The 26,259-nt window shown below is 42.3% G+C and overlaps 1 protein-coding gene across 2 annotated transcripts in view; it reads left to right on the forward strand.

Annotated features, from left to right (window-relative positions):
- Window positions 1-9,290: 9,290 nt before the first annotated feature.
- GALNT7 (polypeptide N-acetylgalactosaminyltransferase 7) overlaps window positions 9,291-26,259 on the forward strand; it is a 146,218-nt gene continuing 129,249 nt past the window's right edge. Inside the window, exon 1 of one of the 2 annotated variants that reach the window (XM_049631333.1) lies at window positions 9,291-9,999. In XM_049631333.1, the coding sequence (XP_049487290.1) occupies window positions 9,874-9,999 (126 nt within the window). In that variant the 5' untranslated portion in view covers window positions 9,291-9,873. The remainder of the gene's footprint in view (window positions 10,000-26,259) is intronic. The other variant, XM_049631332.1, reaches the window with a different exon arrangement.

Below are 26,259 nucleotides of genomic sequence, written 5' to 3' on the forward strand. Positions count from 1 at the left end.
GAGTTTGTTTTACAGACTATTAATTTAACTACTTGCAGAGTCTGGAAGCAAAACAACAAGCTCGATTATTTGGAAACATAATAGTTGAAGAATCATCAAAATATATCCATATTCTGGCCTATTTTAACCATCTCCACTGTCCTAATCCTAGTCCATACTACCGGGAAGTCCCATCCGGATTATTCAAAATAGGCTCCTTCCTTTTATCTTTCTTCCTTCCCACACTAACTCCAGAAGCCAGAGGTTGTGAGACTATTTACATGTAAATTAGATCAGCCACCCCTCCACACTGTCAATGGCTTCCATATGTCTGTAAATTAAAGCCACCGTCATTACTGGGTTCTAACAGTCACCCCTCACTTTCTCAGTTATAGCTCTCCTTCGGTCCTTGCTTTTCCCAAACCGAGAGGGAATGTTCTTCTTAAGGGCCTTTCTACTTGTTGCTCTTTTGGCCTGGGGCCATCTCCCTCAGATATCCATTTCATTTGCTGTCTCATCCCTTTAGGTCTTGTTCAGGTATTGTCTTCTCAATGACCTTCTCAGACTCCTTAAAACTGAAACCTTCCCTCAGTCCCATCCAGCATGATAAATCCTGCTTCCCTGCTTTAGTTCTCTCCCTAGCATTTATCTTCTGTGATGCTATCTAAATAGATGAGTTAATCTTGTAAACTCTTGGAACAATGCTTGGCCCATAAGTGATACACCAGTTTATTGGATAATAATAGATAATGATTTACATATCTTGTTTATTGCCTGACTCCATGAGAACAGAGATTTCTGCTCTTATAGCTTACTGCTATATCCCATCATCTAGAATAATGCCTAGCATGATATATGCTCAAAAAAAAAAAAAAACTTGAATAGAAATATCCACAAATATACAATAAAAGATCATAGAAAGTGATTCAATTTGTTAAAAGTCATTTTAACACAGTTTGAGAAATAGAATGACATCCTATGAGACCAAGTCCTCAAAGACCATTCTCCAAAAGAAATGCAATTAAAATCCAAATTTCAAAACTCCTTGCAATATGCCAAAAGGTACCTTTCTCTAAATGACAGTATTTTGAGCTTCTCTGAAGATCAGCACTCCTGGCTCACATCTCCCAGGTGTGACTCCCCAAATAGTCATTTAATGTAGGACCACACGTTCAAATAAAGAGAAAATGTACTTACTCATTGTTCAGTTGTTAGAAAATAACTGTGAAGAAGATAAAGTTTCCAGGCATCAGTAAGATGCAGTGTGGCACAGTGGGGAAATAATAGGTTTGGAATTCCTAGATATCTACTCCTGGCCCAGCCCCTAATTCCTGGATCATTTAGGATAATCTTTCTGCATGTGTCTCTGTAGTCTACACAGGCTATAGTAAGACTATAATCTGTAGTAAAATCACGTTATTTTTAGTGATGGATTATTTGCATGCAACGTCAATTTAGCTCCTTTGAAATGTCTGAAACAGCTTTGAGGCATAGTCCATTACTTAAAACAACCCACTTATAATTAATAAAAAAAAATTCAGAATATGATGCAAAGAACTTCTTCGTTGTTCCTGCCACATGCCTTTTAGGTTGTAGTTCGCCTCAGACAAGCACAAAAATGTCCCTTCCTCCTTGGTTCCTCCCTCCTGGTCTACCCATCTTCACATCCTTCTAGAGGTCCTGTTATCCAGCTACAACCATCACGGTCAGACCAGCGAGATTCAGCAAAATGCATTGCTCAGAATCTCACGTTCTTTAAGCAGAGTTGCACACACACAACCTGATACCTTCAAGACAAACTAGCCTCTGTTTCTGTAATACTGATAATGTCTCAGAGCATTGTTTTGATGCAACAGGGATGGGATGAAAAGACACTATGTCAGAAGAGGGACAGAGAACCCCACCTGTCATATGTAAAATGGGAGATTCGGCTAGACTCTAATGTCTAATTTCCCTTCAAGTGCTAAAATTTGAAATTCACTGAAGAAAGACTGAAGTTCTCAGCAGAGTGTGGTTAAATGACATGAAAGAAGCCTTTAAAACTGAAATCTGTGAAGGTATCACTCCAAGTCCTATTACAGTTTGTGCATATAAACCTTGGCATCAGTGAACACACAGGTAGTTTCAAATAGCTGTCAGTTTATTATCTAGGAATTAAAGTACTCATTTTGGTCAGATAAAAATGTAAAACAGTGTCCCCTCCTATCCCAGCTCCCAAAAAAAGGGCAAAGCCACTCAACTCTAAAAAATGCAAAAACATTTAGCTATTATCCTCTCTTGAGATCTGTTTATTAGAAATTATTAAAACATGGGAAAGAAAAAGTATCTCCATTTCTAATCACACTATCAAGCTGTACTGAAATTCCTACTAGAGATTAGGGAAAACTAAGGCAAAGATTTTCAAAGCTGAGGGGACGTGGGGGCAGTGTGTAGCAAGAAGGGAGCTTCAGTTCCTAAGATCTGTATTTTTAGTGACAGAACTACCTGGCATATTTTTAATTAGTTATAAGTAAGATTAGGTTATTTTTAGTGATGGACTATATCCAGAAGCTTTTTTCAGACATCTCAGAGGAGGTAAGCAGAGTTGCACACACACAAAAAGATTTTTAGACTACAGAGAGATTGTGCAGAGACATCACCGTGAGTGATCCAGGAATTGGAGGCGAGACAAGACTACGGATCCAGTAATTAATTCCAAACTTTGTATTTCCTCACTGTGCCATACTGCATCTTGCTAGTGTCTGGAAATTTCACCTTTTCCTCAGCTATTTAACAACTGAACAATGAACAAGTACATTTTCTCTTTATGTACCTACATGCAATATCTCTTCTATTACTCAACGCGTCCAGACTTCTCTATGCCTACAACCCAGAGTGAGCATGTGAAATACACTTTCACCCATTTGCTCTCACATTCTGAGCATCTCTTGTGTGCTGGGCACCGTGAACATCTAGGACTACAACAACCCATGGAAAGAACATGGCCCTTGTCCTTAAGAAACTTGGTCTAATGGGGGTGACAGACCACTGAAAGAGCAATTACAAGAAGAGCTCTATGTGCCAGGACGGAAGATGTACTGCGTGCTCTGAGAGCACGAAGCAGGGGCCCCTAATCTCGCAAAGGGTGGGTGGGGTCTGAAGAGAACCATCAGGAGGTTTCTGAAAGAACTGATACATAAATTGAATTGAAGGGATGATCAGAAGTTTGGTAGGAAGGAGTCGGTGCTGACAAGAGTGCTCCAGGTAAGGGAATAACACGCGCGAAGGCCTAGACGTGAGAGAGAACTTGGCCTGTTCCAGAAACGGGGAGAAGGTCAATGTAGCTATAGTTTAAGTTGGAAACACAGAGGTCATTGACCGGCCACGAGGCTGTGGGGGTAAGTAGAGGCAAGCTCACAAAGGTCTTTGTAATAAGTTGAGAAATCTGGGTTTCATACTACAAGCAGTGGTAAGCTGCTGAACAGGTTCCACACAAGAGAAGTAAGAGATAAAATTCGTTTCAATCACCTCTTAAATAAATGGTTAAAATCGGAAGAGCACTTCTGAATTACGGGAGTCCAAAAACAGTGCTGAATTATGAGGAGTCTGCTAGTGTCAAATCTAAGAGGGCTTCTAAATAAGCGTTTTTGCCTTCAAAATAGAAACAGTAATCCATGTCAGAAAAAAAATGTCTAAAGGCAGAATTTTACTTTGCTGTATTCACACTAGATTGAAATAAATAAATAGATTTACAAGTTTCAACCATGCATTAACATGACAGGACAGTCTTAGAATTTCAATATTGAAAGGAGTTAAAGATCATCCAGTCCAACTCCTTTATTTTATAGTTGGAGACAGTACACAGACTATTTCTCTGCGAGATAATCAGAAATAAGTAATTATTTAAGATCTGGATTCCTTTTGAAAGATTTCAGCATCTCATAATGAAAACCACATAACTGAGTCGCTACAAATAATAAATGAAAAAAACTACTATTCTGACCCAGATACTTGATTCCCAGTGGCTTCTGTTTTGAGGTCTCTGTCTCTTGCCTTCAGATCTTTCATTCTGGAGGAAGACAGCTGCCACGTCATAAGCAGTCTTGTGGAGAGGCCCTTGTGATGAGGAACTAAAGTTTCCCACCAATAGCCAGTGAGGAAGTGAGACCTGCCTGTTGGCTTTTTGTTTTTGTTTTTTATTTATTTTTGAGAGAGAGAGAGAGAAAGAATAAGTGGGGGAGGGCAGAGAGAGAGGGAGACACAGAATCTGAAGTAGGCTCCAGGCTCTGTGTTGTCAGCACAGAGCCCGATGCAGGGCTTGAACCCATGAACCATGAGATCATCACCTAAGCTGAAGTCCAACACTCAACAACTGAGTCACCCAGCCTCCCCTCAATTGTCTATAATTCTGAGTTACATTTATAAGCCAATTAAACTTTTCTCTTTTTTAATTTTAACATTTATTCATTTTTGAGAGACAGAAAGAGACAGAGTGTGAGCTGGGGGAGAGGCAGAGAGAGAGAGAGAGACAGAATCTGACGCAGGCTCCACACTCGATGCAGGGCTCGAACCCACGACCCCTGAGATCATGCCCTGAGCTGAAGTCAAACGCTTAACCGACCAAGCCACGCAGGGCCTCTGCCTGTTGGCTTTGTGAGTGAACCTAGAAGCAGAGCCTCCAAGCCCAGTTGAACCATGCGATGACTGTAGCCCCAGCTGATTGCCTGGCAACAACCTCGTGAGGGACCCTCAGCAACTGTGAAACAACAAAAGTTTGTTATTTTAAAGTGCTAAATTTGGGGGTAGTTCTTTACGAGGTAAGACATAGCTAATGGACAGGGCACAAATTAATATATTCTTAACAAACTAAAATTATCAGCACGTTAAAAATACCTAAATAGTAATTCTTTTCTAAAAGATAAAATACATTCTTGGGGTGCGTGGGTGGCTCAGTCGGTTGAACTTCCAACTTCAGCTCAGGTCATGATCTCACAGCTTGTCAGTTTGAGCCCCACGTTGGGCTCTGTGCTGACAGCTCAGAGCGGGAGCCTGCTTCTGATTCTGTTTCTCCCTCTGTCTGCCCCTCCCCGCTCATGCTCTCTCTCTCTCTCTATGTCAAAAATAAATAAAACATTAAATTTTTTTTTTTAAAAAGATAAAATACATTCTTGACTTAAAAGTACTATCACTGGTGTTCATCTTTGAAAAGAGGTGATTAGATTGTTTACAGAGTAGATAATAGGAGATTTAACCAATAATTTATAGGTCACTGATTCTAATTTAACCTAAGTTATTGGCAGCCAGACAAAGTGAAAATTGAAATTTGGTTGCAGATGGTAATTGCCCATGGCTACATGTTGCCATTTCAATACAACTTAATTTCTTTCTTTTTTGGGAGGGTTGGGGGGGGGGGGATGGATCTTAGTAGATACAAAAATCTCTATTTAAATTAAACTACCCCTTTCCTTTTGTCCTGAGTGGCCCTAGTAGGATGCGGATTAAAGGGGAAACATCAGTCTACCAGCTGCTGCTGTTGACAACATGCAAAGTAATCAGTTTTCTAATTAAATAAAACCTCTAAAGTTTTACCTTCAGAAGGAGAACCTCCAGCTAAGGAGGAAGAGCAGGTGACATAACCCTGACTCCTCATCTACCTTTCTTCTTCACTTCATATTCTCAATCCAATTATTCATTCAACATTTCATCAGAAAATATTTACTAAACCCTTTCTGCACACTAGACACAGGAATATAATGATGAATTAGATAGACATCTATCTATCTATCTATCTACCTAGACATCCACCCTCATGTACCTTTTAATCTGGGAGTGGAGAAAGAAATTAAGCAATTACAATGTAGCGGTCATTCACAGCGAAGGAAAAGTGCAGGGTGCAGCCAGAGCACCTAGTAGGGTACCTATCCCAGTACATCAGTTAGAGAGGGACATGGGGAGTGGGGACGGATGTGGGAGGGAGCGGGGGAAAGCCTTCTATTAAGGTGTCATTTCAGGGGAACTCCTGAACAAAGGCCTGAAGGCAAGTTCAAGATACATTTAGAGACTCAGGTTCAGCTTGATTGCAGCATGAAACAGGTGTGGTGAGGGCCCCGGAGGTGCACTGCACCTTTAAACTGTAGCCCAAGAATGGACACAATTCCTTCTGGTGGGTTCTCCTTTAAAAGAGCAGACACCAGGAAGAATTTTTTAAAAAATGAACAAATCTTTAGGCCCTGACCTTTTGCATCCTGTCTGAAAACACTTATTTATATGCTAGTACAGCTTGGTGAGGAGTATGCATGTAGTGGCAAGAATTTCAAGGTTAGAAAGATCTGCTTTGAACCCCAGATTGAGACCAGTAATACCAGCCACACTCAAGGGTGTGCAAAGGTTAAATGAAGCATCTTGCACACATTGGGTATTCACAAAAATTCTCTTCCCTCCCCTTACCTTGCTTCTGAGCCCTCTCTGCTGGCCTCCTAGCCAAAGGTACCATGTCCGGGCCTACCACCTGACTGAGAACAATGGTGTCTTGGCCATCTTTTATGTCCCTCTGGTGCAGTTCTAATCTCTACCCTCTTCCTCAGTGAACCCGGATTAGACAACCCAGAAGTATTCCAGCATAAAAATCCTTGTCATACAACTACTATAGCATTCATTAAAAAAAAAAAAAAAAATTATGCCCATATACAACTGAGACTTGTTCTATCCCACTATCCCTACATTGTACATCTTTATATTTTATTGCATATGTACTTGACCTCCATTATTCCTTTTAATAACATTGTGAAGTATTATAATCACTGCTAGGCAGATAGGAGTCCTAGGTTCAGAGAGGTTAAGTGACTAACCTTGACATAAGCTTTGAATGTAGCTCATTTTTTTATTTATTTATTTATTTTGAGAGAGACAGAGACAGCACGAGTAGGGGAGGGGCAGAGAGATAGGGAGAGAGAATCCCAAGCAGGCTCCGCACCGTCAGTCAGCGCACAGCCCGATGTGGGGCTTAAACTCACGAAACCGTGAGATCATGACCTGAGCCAAAACCAAGAGTTGGACACTTACCCGACTGAGCCACCCAGGCGCCCCATGAACGTAGCTCATGTTCTAAACAGAGTTGTGTCAACTCTACAGAGGCTACCTCCCAGCAAATGTTGCGGTGGGTGTATATGTATGTACATATATATATATATATATATACACACACACACACACATTTATTTATTTTTGAGAAAGAGAGAGAGTGGGAGAGGGGCAGAGAGACAGGGTGGGAGACTGAATCCCAAGCAGGCTCTACACGGTCAGTGCACAGAGCCTGATGCAGGGCTCAACTTCACGAGAACCATGAGATGGTGACCTGAGCTGAAATCAAGAGTTGGACGCTTAACCGACTGAGCCATCCAGACACCCCAGTGCGCATATATTTTAAGGTATACTTTTAGTTTCTTTTAAACATTGCTAGGACTCAGAGAAACATGGGCTTTTACAACTATATATCACCTTGTCGATTTCTAACTTTACATCCTTTCACAGAAATTTTAAGTTCTCTATGTGCAAAAGTAACGGGGGATTGCAGGGTCTTCTCTGAATGCTATTTTGACCCAAGAATCATTCCCTTTACTTTAGTGAGTAATAAGTACCACTTTCAATTTGCCTATCTGCCAAGCTATGCTCATAACAGTAAAAATGAAACTTCCTAGTTTGGTAATAATAATAAACTGTCTCCTCGGACTGTGAAAATGAGAGCACAAATGAAAGGTTTAACTACTGCTGGTGGACTACAGCTGCTGATTTCAAATGGAATTATTCTCTCATGTGATCAGAATGAGATCCCTTGAAGGTCACCTGTTCTAAGCCCAGTCTCTGTCTAGGGAACTGTCCACTTTGCAAAAGGAGTCCCTCCTCCCTTCCGAGTAGCTCAAGTTGGGTCCACAATTGATCCTATTCAAACCTACATAAATCTTCCCCCCAAGCACCTCTTTCTTTCACTGTTTCTCCAAAGGTGATGCACAGCTTATCTGGATCAGAATCACCTGAGTCCTTATTAACAGGCAATTTCTGGGTTGCAACATTGACCTGAATTGACCCAGCAGCGGGCAATAGCTTTTTATATTACCCAACAGGTTCATACTTAATCAATTAAATATCCAGGTCTTTTTCACCAAAAAAAAAAAAAAAAAAAAAAAAAGTATTCAGCAAAATCTCCCTCATCTTACATTAAAAGCAACTGGTTTTTAACTTCAGTGGTTGATAAAAATGCTGAGTCAGATGGGGATGTGTGGTCAACACTTGATCTGCCTCTTCCAGGTGGTCTGTATATTAGGCTTATACTCCAATTGTGTACAATGATTCAGCCAGACAAGAATATACCTAACTCTGTTGTAACCCATTCTACATTTCCCCATTTTGTTCACAAGGATATCACTTTAGGTATTTTTTGGAAATTCCGAAATTATGGCATCCACGAAATTCCCCAATATACTAGGTAGTGTAACCCAAATTACCGAAGCACATGAAGTTAGTTTGTTACAAATCTTTATCTGGATGATTCAAATTCTCTACTTCATTTAAAAAATTTAAATAACCAGGTTTTACTTTTCTTAAAGTCCTTCTGATATGAGTCAACATTAGGGAAAAGGATCAACTTTTACCATCCTAAATATTAGGATAAAATATTAAACATTCTTCTCAACTTAAATAAGGCAGTTTAAGATACAGCACACTGATAATGTAATCACATGCACTTGGCAATAAAGTGATTGGCATCTTTATTGGAAGATGTGGGCACAGAATTATTCCCTCAGCGTGAAGCATTTGGCTAAACATTTGTCAATATCCTTTCCTGTATAATTTAGGAAGAGGGGTTGAAAAACAGAAATCAAGGAACCTCCATCAAGTGGCAAAAATCAGGTCTGAGGGAGGCAACGAGGGTAGAGCATTGTTTAAAAAACCCCAAATCCTCTGTCTCAGAATACAAACAGCCCAGGAACCAGGTTGATATCTATTAGCACGAGATTGGCTTTCTTCCAATTAGCTCAAGACAAAGTGAAATATTGGCTTTCCAAGTGAGTCCCTCCAGTCCAGTGATATTTGCACATCACACTTGGGCCTTTCGGTTACAAATCCACCTCCTTAAGGAGTCGTGTGAAAAAGCAAGAACAATCAATAAGAAAAAACCCTCCCAGCAATAAATCAGCCACGTGGAGCTGCTGCTGCGGCAGCGGTAGCCCTGACTTCCTGGTTTGCTTCCTGCAAGCCTTGCGGCAGGGGTCTCCGGGTAGTGGGTGTAAGAAAAGGAGGGGCAGCCGAGAGCGGCTCCCGGTCCTCTGGGCGTAGAGGGGTGGGTGGCGGCGGGGTGGGGGATCCTGGAGGGCACGGATGGTAAGGACAGAGTTATGGCCCATAATTAAACCAAAAGTTTGGGAATCTGGAAGCTTTAAGAGCTGAGCGGTGGGGCAAAGGCTAAGGACCAGACCTGGGGAAAGTGTAAGTTAGTTCTAGGGTAACAGGGAATTGTGAAGGGGGTTCTTGGGCACAGTGGTGAGAGAAGAAGGGGACTGCGGACCGGGAAGGGGGTAGGTACACAGAAAGCAAGCTTCGAAGAGCGAGGAGCGAGGCACAAGGGTCGGTTGGAGCTCTGCGGAGGCCGCCGGAGGGAGGCGGGGGGAGCGGCGGCGGCGGAGCGCGGTCCGAGCCGGCGAGCCGCGGGGAGGGGGCGGAGGGAAGAGCCCGGGGGAAGGTAGAGCCAAGGGGAGTTCCGGATCTGGAGCTGGAAAGGGCAGGCAGCGGAGAGGGCGGCAGCCGAAGCGGTAGGGGTGGGGGAGGGAGGAGGTGGAGAGCCGGAGGAGGGGGAAGGAGGGAGGGGAGAGCTGTGGCGGCGGCTGCGCCGGGCTCTGTGTCTCTCGCCGGCGGAGGAAGATGAGGCTGAAGATTGGGTTCATCTTACGCAGTTTACTGGTGGTGGGAAGCTTCCTGGGGCTAGTAGTCCTCTGGTCTTCCCTGTCCCCGCGGCCGGACGACCCAAGCCCGCTGAGCAGGATGAGGGTGAGTGACCCGCCCGCCCCCTCCGGCGGCGGCGACCTGCAACTTGTTTTGTTTGCGCGCGCGCGTGGCGGGAGCAGGGGCGGCAGGGTCGGGGCGCGGCGTTGCGCTGCAGCTCCGCAGGTGGTGCTGGCGCAGCGCGGGCCGATCTGGGGCGCCGAGCCCCGCGCACCGGGTCCCCCGCTACCAGCCGCCGGCCCGCCCCCTCGCCGCCCCTTCCTCCCGCGCTTCCCCGCCCCGGGGCTCCGCTGGCCGCGGCCGCGCTCCACGCCGGGACTGCGGGGCGGAGCGGGAGGAGAGCGGGGGCCGCGGCCGCCCGACCCCCGACCCCAGACTCCTCAGTGCGGGGACCGCCGCGGTCGCGGCCGGGGGACGCCAGGTTGGTCCAGGCTGCGGCCTGTGGCGCGTGCAGGCCCGAAGGAGGCGAGATGCTGCCGCTACCATCACCGCCGTTCGGGACCAGGCCCCTCGGTGTAGTCTTCCCTCCCGCCACCGCCCGTCCGGGATGCTCGCAGCCCCGGGCTCCCCCGGCCCGCCTGCCTGCCGGGAGTGGGAGGGAGATGGCGCCCCGCCTCCGGCTCGTACGGAGAGCGCCGCCTCCCCCTCCCAACTCCGGTCGCGGGGAGACGGGGTGCGATGTGCGGCGGAGGCCTCGCCCTGGACCGGCCCTTCCTCTCGCTTCCCCGGCGAGGGGAGGGACGGTTGGCCCCGGGTGGCTGAGGGGCGTCCCCGGCGGCTCGGGGGCCCCTCCACCGCGGTCCACGCCGCGCGGGGGAAGTCCCTTCTTCCCGAGCGGCGTTGCCCTCCCGCTCGCTCGCTCCCGGCGGCTCTGTCCGCGGGACGTGGGGCCGGTTCCTCTTCCCGGGAGGTGGCAGGGCTGCTCGGGCCGGAAAACTAACTTGTGCCGGCGCCCCGCCGCTTGGCGTTGGCTGCCTGCTCGCCCAGCCCGACGCCGTGGGGCGCCGCGGCGCGAAGCTCCCGGCTTCTCCGCTGGGACGCATTTGTCTGCCGCCCAAGGCGCGAGTGTTAGCTTTGACACTCCCTTGCTTTTGAGGGTTTAGTCAGGCGCCTCGGAACGTTAGTTACCGCGAGCCGCGCCGGGAAGGGGCCGCGGCGACTGCGGCTTCGCCGACCCAGCTGGTTGGCTGCGTACCGGCCTCGGCCCCCGGCCTGATCCGCTCCCAGAAGAGAACCCGTCGCACCCCTCCCCTTCCTCATCCCGGAGCCCGGAGAGCCCCCTGAGCCAGCTGCCCTTGGCGGGGTGAGACAGGGCGTGAAGAGTTCAGGGCCACTGAAGCGGCCCAAGGGCCTTGGGAGGAGTTGTGCTCTGTAGTAAATAGTACCTACTTGCGTCTGTGTGATCTCCTTTATTAACTTAGCACTAACAGCATCAGGAAGTTGGGTGAGAAGGCTCTCTTTCAAGAATAAGAATGCTAGGAAGAGATTTCCGTATCAGTTTCACCCTATATGATGAAATTAGATTTACCCTTTTAAGTTTTAGTATTTTTTAGACTTCACTGCCTTGAAATCTCTTTATGGTATCTAGAGTGGATTCCTATCTGTATCATCTAAGTTAATGATAATGCAAAGTACCAAGTTTCCCTCTTCATTGTCTTTGTGGTTTCAAGCCTCTCCGATCTCATGGACCCATGGTGACCTCTTTGATTTTGCTTTCAAAATGATTGATAAAAGATAACAATATTGCAATGGAGAGTAATTTACGTCATCAAATGACCTTTTTTCCAGAGAGCTGGAAAGGCTAAAGCCCCATTTTCTGGGAGAGAAACTGAGGAAAGTTTGACAAAACTTGCCATATTCAGAATGTCTTGCAGTTCAAATGACAAGTCTTTTAAAGAGGCGGTGGAGGATCTGTACCAAAGCCTATCTCTTTTGAAATACCTTATTATAGTGGATATATAATAAGTGCCCAGCCACGATGCTAATCGCTCAGTAGCAGGTGGTGATACCTGATTTTTGGTCCAACTTGATAGTTTGTCATTGGGTCCATCGTAATTTCTATCATTTGCCAAAGACCGAAGCTAGCTTATTAAGACTTTTAAATGTAATTAACATTGAAAAGAATGATCACGTGTCAGGAAAGCCAAACCATTTTATTAATTTTACAGACAAACGTTAACTAAGCAATTTAAGGCATAGCTTATAAATCATTAAGAACATAAACAAGGGACCTTTGCCTCCTTTTACTAAGAACTGTCCTAAGAACTTCTGAGATCTAGCTCTAGAAGAACGTTTCTTTTGGGGAAGATTCTGACAAGTACTCAGATTTTGACTCCCTCCCTTCCCCCTTCTGTTTCTTTTCCTTTGATTATGATTGCAGACATCTCCACCCACTGTGAGACACCTGCCTCTCCTTTAATGCTGATCCACATGTGGGCTTTTTGGATCCCTATAAATCCCTGTAAATGGCTTGAAATAGGCTAGAGCAATCTACCAAATAAAGGTTCTGCCTCTACTCTGGCAAGCTTGTTCTCATGGCTCCACCCTGTGCCACTTTTTGTCTTGTACTTTCAGTGTTCTAGGCAACAAAGTCTGTAGCAACCTGGTCTTTTTTCTTTTTTTTCTTTTCTTTCTCAACCTGGACTACTTCTTTATATCTGTCCAGCGGATGAGGTCATTATTGCAAAACATATTACCCACGGTCAGGATGAGAGACCCATTTCTTTTTTTTTTTTTTTTTTTTTTTAATATATATATGTTTTACTGTTTTTTTACTTTTGAGAGACTGTGAGTGGGCGAGAGGTGCAGAGAGGGAGACACAGAATCTGAAGCAGGCTCCAGGCTCTGAGCTGTCGGCACAGAGCCCGACGCAGGGCGCAAACTCACGGACGGTGAGATCATGACCTGAGCTGACGTCAGTCTCTCCACCGACTGAGCCACCCATGTGCCTGGAGAAACACATTTCTTATTTCCTTCCTATCTCTAGGCCTTTTGCCGTTTCTCTGAGGTGAATGACGTGAAAGGTAATCTTACTGTTCAAATTGTACTCTGTTGTGTTTGACTTGATCTATTTAACATTTTTGAGTGCCTACTATGTAGTAATGCTAGTTGTTGAGGAAATATGCCTTACCCCAAGCTCCTAGATTTTACAGCTTTGTGGGGAAATAAAAAACACATGAATAAGACGACACAAATCTGCAAATAAAAATTAATACTACATGCTGTGAAGAAAAGCCATAGGGGATAAGAAAACAGGAACTTGATCATAAAAGTCTTACCTGAAGAAATGACTTTTGAGTTGAAATCTGAAGATTTGAACAGATAGTTGTTGATCTGATGTGCGAGGAGGGCATTCCTGAGAGGGAGAAGTATGTGCAAAGATCCTGAGGTAGGAGAAAGTATGGTGAACTGAGGGACTGGAAGAAGACCAATATCATTAGAACACAGAGAGTAAGAGGGAGAGGTGGAGGGAGGATGCAAAGGTAGTATGGGTCTTGTAGACACGCTAAAGATTAGGCCTTTGGAGCCACAGGAAGCGATTGCAGGATTTTTAAGTAGGGGAGATGTGATCAGATTTGTGTTTTGGAAAGATCATTTTGGCTGCCCGCAGGAAGTAGGAATTGATTTACAGCCAAAGCAGATAGTAGGAGCCCTGTTCAAGGTTATAATAGTTCAGGTGGGACATGATACTGCTTGGCTTGGCCGGGTGACAGTGGAAGTGGAGAATTGATTCAAGAACTATTAAAGATGCAAAGGTGTCAGGACTAGGTGGTTGGTTGTGGGAGGGGAGGAGAAGGTGTCAGGAGGTTTAGGATGATGGATTAGTTGCTACACTGAAAGTTCTGAGGACAAGCACTCCTACATTTTTGTTATATTTTACGGTGGGAAGGCTTGCTTTTTTTAGGCTTTGTCTTCTGGATAGTTTCAGGTCAGCATTTATTAAGGCCATCTGTTTAGTACTTGCAAAGTGCAGAGCATTCCTTTAATTAAATTATAGTATCTCCAGACCCCATATCCCAGGTTTTAGCCGGGAGTGTTTCAAGTTGAATCCTAAGCCTCTGACAGTAAAGGTTTGTAATGGAAATATTGAGAGATCTTCAGTGGTTTGGTTATAGCAAATTCGGCGCTGATGAGAAGCTGCAGGTGTACTGATGATTCTATGTACTGCATAGTGGGGCTAATTCAGGAATCATCTCTGGGCTGAGAGGTTTTAGGTGATAAGCAAGCTAAGACCCTTTGAAAGGAGTATTGCTTGAATGAGGAGGAGTGACAGAATTCGTTACCCAGTCACAGTCAAGTTCTACCTTACCAGACCCTTTATCTCCATGGTGATTTGTTGCAACCTGAAAGAGTGCCCTTGACCTTAAGATTTTATTCCAAATGAAAGCTCCATTTATGTTATTAGGAATGGAGCTATCACTTAGGAGAAGTGTAGCGTCTTAAGTGGTCACTGTTGTCTCACTTCCCCAGTGGAAATGCCTCAGAATTGGTTTTTGTTCTGTTTTGCTGTCCTGCCTCCACACCTGCAATGAAAACTCCCACATTGCCAAGACCAAGAAATCTGAGGTTTATAGATCTCCTGAAATTCATGCAGACTTTTATGTACATGTGCTTTCTTCTGTGTGGAGAATCAGAAGCATTCACATATCTCTGCGAACCACTGACGAGTCCCTTGAAGGCAGGATTTATGTTTCTTGGGGTAGCTCATTCCATGAGTATCTCCCCCACCTACCAAAGTGCTGAAGCATTCATTTATGTCTCCCCCTTTAGGTCTGGACATCCTAGAAATGCACAAATTCCTAAGCATTCTAAATCTGTGGATTTTGTGGAAGTGTTGCCCACCCAGTGGTCAAAGGTCAGGCATCAATCCTGTTAACTACCACAATCTTCACCTCCCTTCCAGGAAGACCCCATTGGAGAATACCAAGAATACCTCAAATAAAAGTCTCTGCTGTAAAGGGATCTCATTCTAGTTAAAGAAAAAGGTGCAGTACTCTCAGAGCCTGGTTTCTTTCCTTTCTTCCTTAATCCAGTAGCAATATAAGGAAACACTAAGAGGGTTGTCACAGAATATGTTTTGTTAATAGCCAGGTCAGTAGGTGGAGGTGGAGAATAGTCATCCAGGGAGTGCACAATTATTAGAAAGGGAAGAATGAGAACTGTTAAATAGTGGTTGAATTTGGATAACTATTTTGTGACTGAGACTGGCTGCATGGAATGGGAGATAAGCTGTAGGCTATGATTTGGTTTTAGTATAAGCTGTGTTAGATCAGCAATCGCAAATTGGAGACAGAAGGAGAAAGAAAATAATGCAACGTGAAAAATCAGAATTCTGAGCTCGGGCCATTTGTAAACAGAATGTTTGTAAATTCTAACTCGAGTTAGAAGAACAGCAAGATTTGAGTGGCTCTTGAATGGAGGAAAATGATTGTGATTACTTGACTTCCACCTTAGATCATTGTCTTTGTTCGTGTTTTGAATTCTGACTTTTCATCCCTGAAGAATGAATGTACAATCTGGCAGAAGGAGAGAAGTGGTTAAATTAAGAATTTAGAGTTTCTAGGATAAAAAGGACATAGCTTGAGTCTATGGAAGGAATGATTTTATAGTTGGATTTTGTATGGCGGAAGAGGGGGGATGGGCGAGAGGGTGAAATACGTATTAACGATGTGGACAGAATCCTTTAAGAATTAGGATATATATATATATATATATATATATATATTTTTTTTTTTAGCGTTTATTTATTTATTGAGAGACAGAGCATGAGAGGGAGAGGGACAGAGAGGGAGACACAGAACTTGTAGTAGGTGCCAGGCTCTGAGCTGTCAGCACAGAGCCCGACGTGGGGCCCGAACCCACCAACTGTGAGATCATGACCTGAGCTGAAGTTGGAGGCTTAACCGACTGAGCCACCCAGGCGCCCCTAGGAGATGTCACGTATTTATTGTTTGCTAAATGCCATCCGTGGCTCTAGACATTAGAGATGCTATACGGTACAGTGGAGAGGGTAAAATGTATTGACATAATAAAGACGCTCCTCAGGTCTTGACCTAATAACCACACAGTAGGTGTGTTCGTAATAATTGCAGTTTTCTTTTGATATATAAGGCTGGTTAATCTATAAGCCTTTTTACAGAGGCTCCCAACTTCCAACCATCCATTTGCTCAAAATAATGTGTTGAGGGCTTTCCACAAGGCACTGGGCTGGGCAGTGGAGATGGAGAAATGACAAAAGGACACAGACTCCGAGCTCTTCTCATAAGTGAGATCATCTGTGTGAATATGTAACAGTCATAAAAAGGAAGTTCTCGCCCGGTTGTGGGAGGTGGGTGTTCAGAGGCAAGAAGCAGGAGCATGGCATTGGGCTAGACCTGGGTGGCGGTGGGATTTGGGGGAGAGACGCAGGGAAGAACATTGTATACTGAAAGAATATGGTGAGACCAGAAGAAAAGTCTGGTTTTTACTGGAGAAAAGCGATGGAAGGTAAGATTGGGAAAGTAAGTTCGGGCCACATTTTGAAGGTAGGCCAAGGAACAGGGTTGGGGTGTCATTAATTCAGCACTTAGAGGAGCTTTTTGGAAACTTGGAGTTGAGGGGGTGGTGACATCCATTTACTTACCAACTCTCAAGTATTTCAAATATTTATTGCTTGTCTACTAAGTACCATCTATTGCTCGAGGCATTGGAGCTACCATTGAGCAACAAGTAATAATAGCAGTGATAATAGATAACATACCTTGAATCCTTTGTGCCAGGTAAGCATTCTACCTGTATTATGTTGTTTAATTGTAACAACAGCCCTCTAATGCAAGTCTGATGTCATCATCACTTTATGGAGGAGACCACTGAGTTAGAGAGGTGAGCTCTTTGCCTGAGGTCACTTCCTTCGTAAGTGGTAGAGCCAGATTCAATCTCCCATTTTTGGACCTCAGAGTGATGCTCTCTGACCAAACACCGCAGATTTTAACAAAGTAGACTCGCTTAAGTGTACTACATTGAAAAGGGGACATAGAGACAGTAGGGAGGTAATTTCAAATAGAAACACTGAAGACAATACAGGATAACATGAAGGAGAAAGGGGCATGGGGATCGTGCAGGGAAGGTCAGGAGGCAGTGGCTGAGCAGAGGCCCAAAGAATAAGTCTCTAATGTAATTCTGAGGGAAGAATGTCCTAGGCAGACGGAACAGGAAGTGCAAAGCCCCTGAGGTTGGCATGGTGAGTTTAAAGGGAGTACAGTACTTGATAAGCTTGCAGATGTAAGCAGGGCCTTGGATTGAGTGATAAATTGTATGGCCCTCTCACTCACTGTGTGGTCCTAGATAAACAAAACGAGTAATGACTTTTTGAGCAACAGGTTGCAGTGGTGAGGCAAGAACTGTGTTAGCTAAGTCCCCTGGGTTCTGTGGGATCACAGAGAAGGCGGCATCTAGTCCGTAAGACTGGATGCAGTCAGACCCTTAGAAAGGGCATGTTGGAGGGACAAGTGTGTGAGGCCAGAGGAATGGTATGTACAAAGGCATGAAAGATTGAAGCAAATCCTGGGGAGTGTGTGGCTGGAAGATGGGATTCGGGTGTGGAAGAATGGGAGAGAGAACCCTAGAAAGACCAACACAATCTGAACCCTGGAAGACTAAATACTGTGAATGGCCAGAGCTGGGCTTTGGGGAATAATCTGGAAACAGTACAGGCTGAATTTCAGTGAGGAGAGAAATGTTTCATAGGACATGATGAAGCCTAAGATAGGAGAGGGAACAAGACAGTGAATATAAGGAGAGAGATTATAAAAGCAGACTTAGCTGGTGGGAGGAGGAAGCTTTGGATGGACCTAGAAGGGGAGGATGCTGATGCCTTTAAGGAATAGAACTGTCTAAAGCAGGGTTTTTTCAAATTTCAGTAGGCCTCACCTCACCTATAGGGTGTGTTAAAGTATTTGCCTCCTGCCCAGAATCAGTAGGCCTGAGGTAGGGCAGAGAATCTGCATTTGTATCTAGTTCCGCCATTGCTGGTCCAGGGATCATATTTTGAGAAGTGCTGGTCTAGAGGCTGTGTCGATTTGGAGGCTGTAACACAAAACTTTGGTTTGGTTTGGGCATGTAGTATTTGTAGGGGGGAGGGGCATGTCATATTTTGTAGGCGGTGTCTACCAGGTAGATGGAGCTCAGAATAGGATCAGGACTGGATGCAAAGTATGCAGATCAGTGGTAGGAATACGTCTGAAGCCTGAGGACTGGATTGGTAAATGAAGGGCATATGCACGGTTAGAGGAGAAAAACATGGGTAGGAAAAAAGAAACCTGGAAGATGCCTTCCTTCAGGTCCTGGGAGAGGGAGGGATGAAAGGAGGCATAGGCTGAACTAGAATGATTTAGAGAATATTGCCCTGTAGAAAACATTGGGCAAAGAAAACTTAAGGACAGGACCATCAGCAATTTCAAATATCGCAACATTTGGGCGAGAATTGATCACAGTTGAGGATATCGTAAGTGGCTGTGGAAGCTCCTTTACCTGCCTGCTAAACTAACCTGTACGTAGTCCTGGGGTCTAGGGAGGGGCTGCAGTGGCCTCTTAAACAACGACCCAGGAAAACTGGTTCAGAAGGAAAACAAGTTCGAGTGTCTCATGAATAATCACCTTCACTAGAGGAAAAACACAAAAAGAAGGGAAAAGGTTTTGTTTTTGTTTTTTGTTTTGTTTTGGTTTTTTGAGAACCTTAACTATCAAAGAGGAACTTGAGACATTTTGGATTATATCTGCTCTGCCTTAATTAGGTTCCTCTCTACACCCCTCCTGCACTGTGTGTGTACTTAGACGCGTCTGTACATATATATTTTAAGCTAAACCATAATCATGTGGTTGTGGTAATATATACTTCCGTACACATGATATTAAAATGATCGTAATTCATCGTAGGCATTTTTTGCACCTTTCTGGTCTGGAATCCAGTAACTTCTAAACAGCTGTGGCCAGAACAGCATTTTAATATTTAAAGTTGGAAAAGAAACTTCATCCATGGAATATTAAGTGGTTTTTAGTTGTTCATACGTTAATTTGCCTGATGTATAACTAAAGGGAAAAAACAAATAGCAAATTCCCTGCTCAGCACTTCAGGTAACATTTGTTTTTTACAGTGAGGTCTACTGTTTAATTCTAGTTCAGTCCTGTGATCCCGAAAGCAGTGCAATTTCAGTTCAGTAACGTGTGCTGCGGTTACCCAGGGCTTAAGGCTGCTCTGGAGAGGGAAGGACTAGCTTTCAGTTGCCTCATTTGCTAAGAATCCTGAATATTTCAAAATGAGAAATGTTCTCATTTCTGCTCCATTATAAATTCCCTTCTGGGCTTGGTAGCATTTTAAAGCGTTACTCCCGAGAAGCATTTAAACATGCCAACAGGGAGACCTGATTCAGTTCACCGTCTATAAGAACTAGTACGCTGAAACTTGAGGAAAAAAAATTAACTTTGCATTATCTAATTAGGTTTATAGAATTGCTGCGGAGCAGCCTGGTTTCCCAAATCTAGAAGGTACAATTAACTGCAGTATTATATCAATACCAACTAGTCTGCTAATAGGCTTCCAAGCAAAGCAATTGGAATTTGTTATTACCAAGGATATTTTAAAATGGGTGAATTAAAATTAAATCACATACTGTTGGGAGCAGTTCTGTAGGAGAATAAAATAAATGACCAAATCATTTTTTAATCTTTTATTGAGTCCCTGGGTTTAAGAATACATTTGGGCCTCAAGAGGTATGCTACTTTTCTTCAATAGTAAACTTACATGCTTCATGATTATCTGGCTTAAACATAATTTTAGCATTTGTAGTTCTTACCTTTATAAAATATTTTACAATATTCATTAGCACTTCAGTATTGAAGTACTTCAAAAACTGCTATGGGGGCGCCTAGGTGTCTCAGTCGGTTGAGCGACCGAGTTTGGCTCAGGTCATGATCTCACAGTTTGTGAGTTCGAGCCCCATGTAAGGCTCTGTGCTGACAGCTCAGAGCCTGGAGCCTGCTTCTGATTCTGTGTCTCCCTCTCTCTCTGCCCCTCCCCTACTCCTGTTCTGTCTCTCGCTGTCTCAGAAATAAATAAACATTAAAAAGAAAAAATTACTACTACATGTTCACTGGTAATGTTAAAGAGTAAGCCTTAAGGAGACATTAACTGAGAAATTGCCAAAGCTTTTTTTAAATCACTCTTATGAGAAGGTGGGTGTGCCATGATTTTTATTCTTTAGATTGTCTATAATTATCCTTTGACTTGATTTTCTTTTTAATAGAAACATCACACACACATACACACACACACACACACACACACACTGGTTGATAAGGTTGATAAGATACTCTTTTTGATGTGAGCAAGGTTTACAAATAGCTTTTACAACTGTATGAATGCCTAACTCCTCCAGCTAGAACCCTTGATATCAAACTAACCCATTGAGTCTAGCTATTGAAGTGAAACAGTAGTCCCAGGTTCATAATGTAGTGTAAGAGACACTTTTGAACAGTTTCATAGAATTTTAAGAATTAACACTTGTTGAAGTAATATCATTACAATATCTTTATGCTTCTGAGAATTTCTTTTTGATAATTTTTTTAGAAGGCTAAATAGGAAAAAAAAATAGAACAATACCCAATTTATATTCTAAAAAAAAGTCCTTAAGTCATGATATTTGAAGTGCTTTAGGGGTTCTTTGTCAGCACTTACTACTGCATTTTAAATTTTATTCTGTTGAATTTAAAGTAAATATTTCATATACATTTTATTAGCATCTGTTATTGGAAAAGTGGTTCTCTTAAAACCCTTGCAAAAACCAAAAATGATCAGTATACTAAAGTGAGTCATGTAAGTGTCGTTTTGCCAGATTATATCAAAGATATCTTGATAAAGATGTTCAGATGCAGAAAACTGGGAAGAAGCATGATCTGTGGGTTCCATTTCTCTTGAGACATATAGTTTACTAGTCAGTTGTGTAAACATTTCAAAAATGACTCAGGAAAAAACTAGTAAGGGCTAAATCAGTTAGGAATTTTTTATTTGCTTGATTTTAAATGCAGCTATGGTACATATCTGTGATGGGAGATGTTTGCTTTGAAAAATTTACCATGCAATATATTATACCAACTGGAGTTTTTTTTGTCGATAACAGCCCATGTACCTATGCAATCAAAGTTTCACTTTAGCCATTTCGAAACTGGTCTTAAGCCATTTTCTCAAACAGTTGGCTTATTAAGTATAGGTTTTAATTATGCTTACTTGGGAGGACTTCCATCCAAACCTCTCTGGCAATTGAATATTTTGCTATGCGATTCTTGTTTTTTTTTTTTCAAGTATTAATTTAAATTCTAGTTAACATATATGGTAAAATTGGTTTCAGGTGTAGAATTTAGTGATTCATCATTTACATACAATACCCAGGCTATGCAGTTCTTATTAGACAATTTGATCATTACCCTTCTTAAAATTTAATCCGACAGGATTAGTCTTTTAATCTTTAATACAGTAAGGTATCTCCTATGTAAGTCAGTATTTGTTACCTTTACAGTCTGTTTGCAGGGTTTTACATCTTTTCTTTTGAAAGAAAGCGTTTAAAACCTCCTGTTCAAAAGAGTGCTAACTCTTGCCAGGGTGATTTAAAATGAATAAAAAATCCATTAGATTTTTGGCAAATAAGCTCTCAATTATGGTATAGAATAATGACTACAAAGTGCTTTTTAGAGTAATGGAATGGAAATGACTGAAATCTTACTACATTACACATGCAGGGTTTTTTACTATTGTTGAGTGTTTAGCTTTTTAAACTAGAAGATCACTGTCAAAATTGGAAATTTTGATTATTTAAAATACATAATTATATTTTAACATTTAAGCAAAGGATTGATGGAATGGGGAAATTAGGCATGCAGTTTCATTTACTGTTGTTCTCTGTGATGGTCTGAGGAAAGTTGAAGTCCAGTGTTTGTAAAAGAAGGTTGGGGAAGAGTGTTGCCATTGTGGTGGTCAATTAAATTTGCTTACAGTTCAGGGAGACCTTGGTGGGTGGCAAAGAGAAAAATACTTCTCACAAAGAGTTTTCTGAAATTGTCTTCTAAAAATGTGCTAAAATAGCGTGATTTCCAAATGCCTTGGTATTTTAAAGAAATACATTTTCTGTATGAAATTAGGATAACTCTTACTCTTTTTATCATAGTTAACATTTAGATTCCAAACCATGACACATGGTTTTAACCTTGTTTCTTCTGTTTTAAAATAAATGTAGAGTACAACATCTGCATGGCCTGGAGGGTTTGGGAACGAAGCCTGGAGCTGACCACGGTGGGCCCCAAACTGATAGCAGGGAGCATCTTCCGGGCTTAGATGATATCCAGCCGAGCAGAGCTCTCAGTAACTGAGAGCAGAGCTCTGGCTTGTGATAAATAAAGTTCATTTGCCTGGAAAACAAGCATTGAAAGCTAGTTTTTAGAATCTTTGTGCAAATTTCCAAAGCCATTGACTTGGCCAGCAAAAGGTGAGATAAATACATTTTTTCCACAATGAATGAATACATAAATGTAGAGTACATGTGATCATAGTTATTAACTGCAAGTTTTGAAGAGTGGTATCAAACCTGCAAAGATAATAGCGCCCAAAATACCACACCTTTTCCCAGATCATGCTCTTTCCTAAAAACTGGCATCATCGCAAGTATGGGTCAAAATACGTCTATACTACGTGGGTCTTCTCATTATTTTTTTCAGCGTCCTCTTTGAAATCTGAGCAAGGTTTTAATGAACGTGGCTTCATTTTACTCTCCATGAATTACTACCCCAGGAAGAGTGCCAGCCACTCTTGCCTGAGCAGCCTACACCTGTGACTAAACCAAAGACCATCTCAGCCAGAGAGTGTAATAAATAGTTCCACCGTGGTATGATCATGTTTCATAAGCGGCAGTTGTCATCCTTGACCTCTGCTCAATTACCTGGTAACACTAAGAGAAAAGTAAATGTTAAAATCTTTGTTCAGTGTTGGCAAAATTCACTTCCTCAAGATACAGTGAGTGGTTTGAAACATGTACTCATTTGCGTCTACTTCTTTAGCTCAAATAACAGGTGCTTATGTTTAAAAGCAAATATATCTTGTGCAATGATTTATGACTTAGAAGGGCTGGTGAAATGAAGAAAGAGTAGGTCAAAGGAAATTGTTAGTGGCAATTAAGGAATAGATTTTTAATCTAGAAAATCAGAAACTTAAGGTGACAATAAAGGCAATCTTTGTAGTCAGTATTTTCTAATGAATTGCAATAACTCCCCTAGTATTTTCTTTCATTTCTTCATGAAAATAACGGAAATCTATTTTTTTTCTCCCTTGGGACATATGATTCCTTTTGCTGATTATGAGGCATTTGTTGAGCAATTGGTCCATTTCTTTGGGTCCCAGTGGGTGCCTAATATGAGTATGATTCCTTCAAGCTTTTAAAGGTCAGCCATATATTTTGTTGACCTTGAGGTGGCTAGAAAAACCACGCCTGCCATTTGGGCACACAGCATGCTGCTTCTGAATGATGAAGCCAGCAGCTTACTCATAGTTTTCTAACACACTGGTTGCATTTTCTGAATATACCCAGATCTTTTTAATTAAAGATAACTAAACCTTCACAGTCCTTTATCATACCTGTAACTCTTGTGGTGAATCAGCACTCATGAAAAAATAAAATCTCATTTCTCAAATAGAGATAATGAACTTAAGAAAACAACTTTTTGCTATTTCTGTAATTCCTATATTCCCTGCCCACAGTTCTCTTACGTGTCTCATTTTAACAAAATGCCCTAAGAAGCTATTGCATTCTTTGAGTATTGACTAGGAATGGAAGAAAAATCAGAGTTTTGGTTTTCATGCAGGAGATTGTTTTCAGTCAGAAGATGGCAGATGGACTTGGTCAGCATGGACTTAATTTAAAATTGCCTTATAGGGGCACCTGGGTGACTCAGTCAGTTAAGCATCAGATTCTTGATTTCGCCTCAGGTCATGATCTCACAGATTGCCAGTTCCAGCCCTGTGTTGGGCTCTGTGCTGACAGCATGGGGCTGCTTAGGGTTTTCTGTCTTCCTTTTTCTCTGCCTCCTCCTCCCTGCCCCCCTCCTCCCTCAAAAACAACATAAAACAAAACAAAAAAACGAGTAAAAAAAAAAAAGTCTCGTATATGCAGTGATGAAAATCAAATCAAACTTAAAATACTAGGTGGAACATTTTCCTGAAAAAACTTAGAATAGTGATGTTGATACTTTGAAATGTTAATATTTTGAAAGTTGAAATTTCAATCTACTTTTTTCCATTCCTTTCATCTCTCATCAGGTGACTATAAGTGGTGGTCCATTTGTCAGAGTTCAAGTGGTGTAAAAAAAAAAAAAATCAGAAAATTCAGTGTGAATTTAACTCAGTTATTAACTCAGGTTCCTGATTTATTTCTAGTGCCTTCCATTTAGATATATATTTACTTATTTCCTAAATTCATGGGCCAGTACTGATACTCATAGTTGTTTTTGTTTAGGATATCCCAAGTGTACACTTAAAAACATTTGTCTTTAATTTGTTAGATGACTCAAAAAAAGTAAAACAACAACCAAAACCAAAACCATCGTGCTTTCACTGGTTTGTGGTAAAGTAAAAAGCATGAGAAATTCGCTGTGTTTCAATCTGCTCAGTTATCACTTGGAAATCACCTTTGCCTTGCCCAGAGAAGACTTAGGTTGGTTGAATTCTCTTGACTGTTCTGTGAAAGCATGTAGCAGTGTGCATGACTTCATTAAATAGGTTTAAAGAGTGAATGGTGCACTTAATGGCACCTGGAATCTTGAAAGGACAATGTCTGTTATATGCCTAACTTCTTGCTAGGAGTGAAGATGAATCGGTCTCAAAAAGAAAAATAGAAAAATTCCTTCTGGGGAGGGGAAGCTAATGTCCTCTAGGATTTGGATTACTACAATTTCTTCACTGAGAAAATTCCTTGATCTTCTAAGAATATGGGTACTACATTTGTGTGATTTTTATAATACAACATTGCTTCCTGTCTCAGGCAATGGAGTGAAGTAAAATGTGTTGGCTATTTAGCACAAGCTACCGCTCAGGAATACTAAATGTAGAATTTCCTACTCTAGGCTAGTTATCAGGAAGTAGGGAAGGTAAATCTGTGCTGCTGGGGAAATTTTTTATTTCCTTGTTTGTAAGCCTTAGCCCCTGCCCATCTTTGATTTTACTGTTTTGTGAACTGTAACAGTTTCTGTTATGTATAGGGCACGTGAGTCCAGTAAGAGAGCTAAACTCTGTTTAGGTTTGAGAAATTCAGCAATCTCATGGTTTTGGAATAATCTGATATCTTAGTGGTATTTTCTTGCCACTGTCTCATTGAGATTTTGAAAAACCTAAGTAAGTCCATAATTAATAATAATAATAAAAGATTTGTAGGGAAGGCACATTCAAGTTGATTATAGTATTCCTTACCAGAGCTTGAGGGAAGGGCGGAGCGTTTGAGCATGAAGGTGTAGGAAGAAGAGAAGGTGTGCCATCTAAAAGGATGAGCTTTGTATATATATAGTACAAGGACATGGCTTAGGACAATCATTTGTGTTGGGAGTGTGTATTAGGAAAGATGGGGATCTAAAACCACATACCTTTTTTTTTTTTTTTTTTTTTTTAACAGTCGGGTTGAGCGGTGCCTGAGTGACTCAGTTGGTTAAACGTCGATTTCGGCTCAGGTCATGATCTCGTGGTTTGTGGGTTCGAGCCCCATGTTGGGCTCTGTGTTGGCAGCTCAGAGCCTAGAGCCTGCTTCAGATTCTGTGTCTCCCTCTCTCTGCCCCTCCTCCGCTCATGCGCGAGCGCTCTCTCTCTCTCTCTCTCTCAAAAATATTAAAAAAAAACATTGGGTTGTTAACTGTGAATATTAATCCCCATAATACTAAATGTCTTGGGGAAATTATATTGATATTTAAAATCACTGGTATGTAGTTCCTTCAAGCTGGTGGATTTAAAATAAAAGCTGATCTCCTTGTATACGAGTTGAATTCCTGCTGTAAATACTGTTAATAGCTTCAGTGAGCTTGGCCTGGTGGCTTGACTTCTCCAAGCCTCCTTTCCCTCATCTGTAAAGTGGACGCAGCACTCTTCCTGTGTTTCCATCAGGTTAAGGTTACCAGAGCTCCAAGGTTAAGGTTACCAGAGCATTTAAATTGCAACTTTACAGTTGTTTCCCCTTCTTTGTCTTCTTGGATGAGCATAATACTTTGTACACAGCATCAAGAGTGCTTAAAAGAAGGAAAATACTT

Source organism: Panthera uncia, chromosome B1 (genome assembly GCF_023721935.1).
Source record: "Panthera uncia isolate 11264 chromosome B1, Puncia_PCG_1.0, whole genome shotgun sequence".
In the NCBI taxonomy this organism is placed as follows: Eukaryota; Metazoa; Chordata; class Mammalia; order Carnivora; family Felidae; genus Panthera; species Panthera uncia.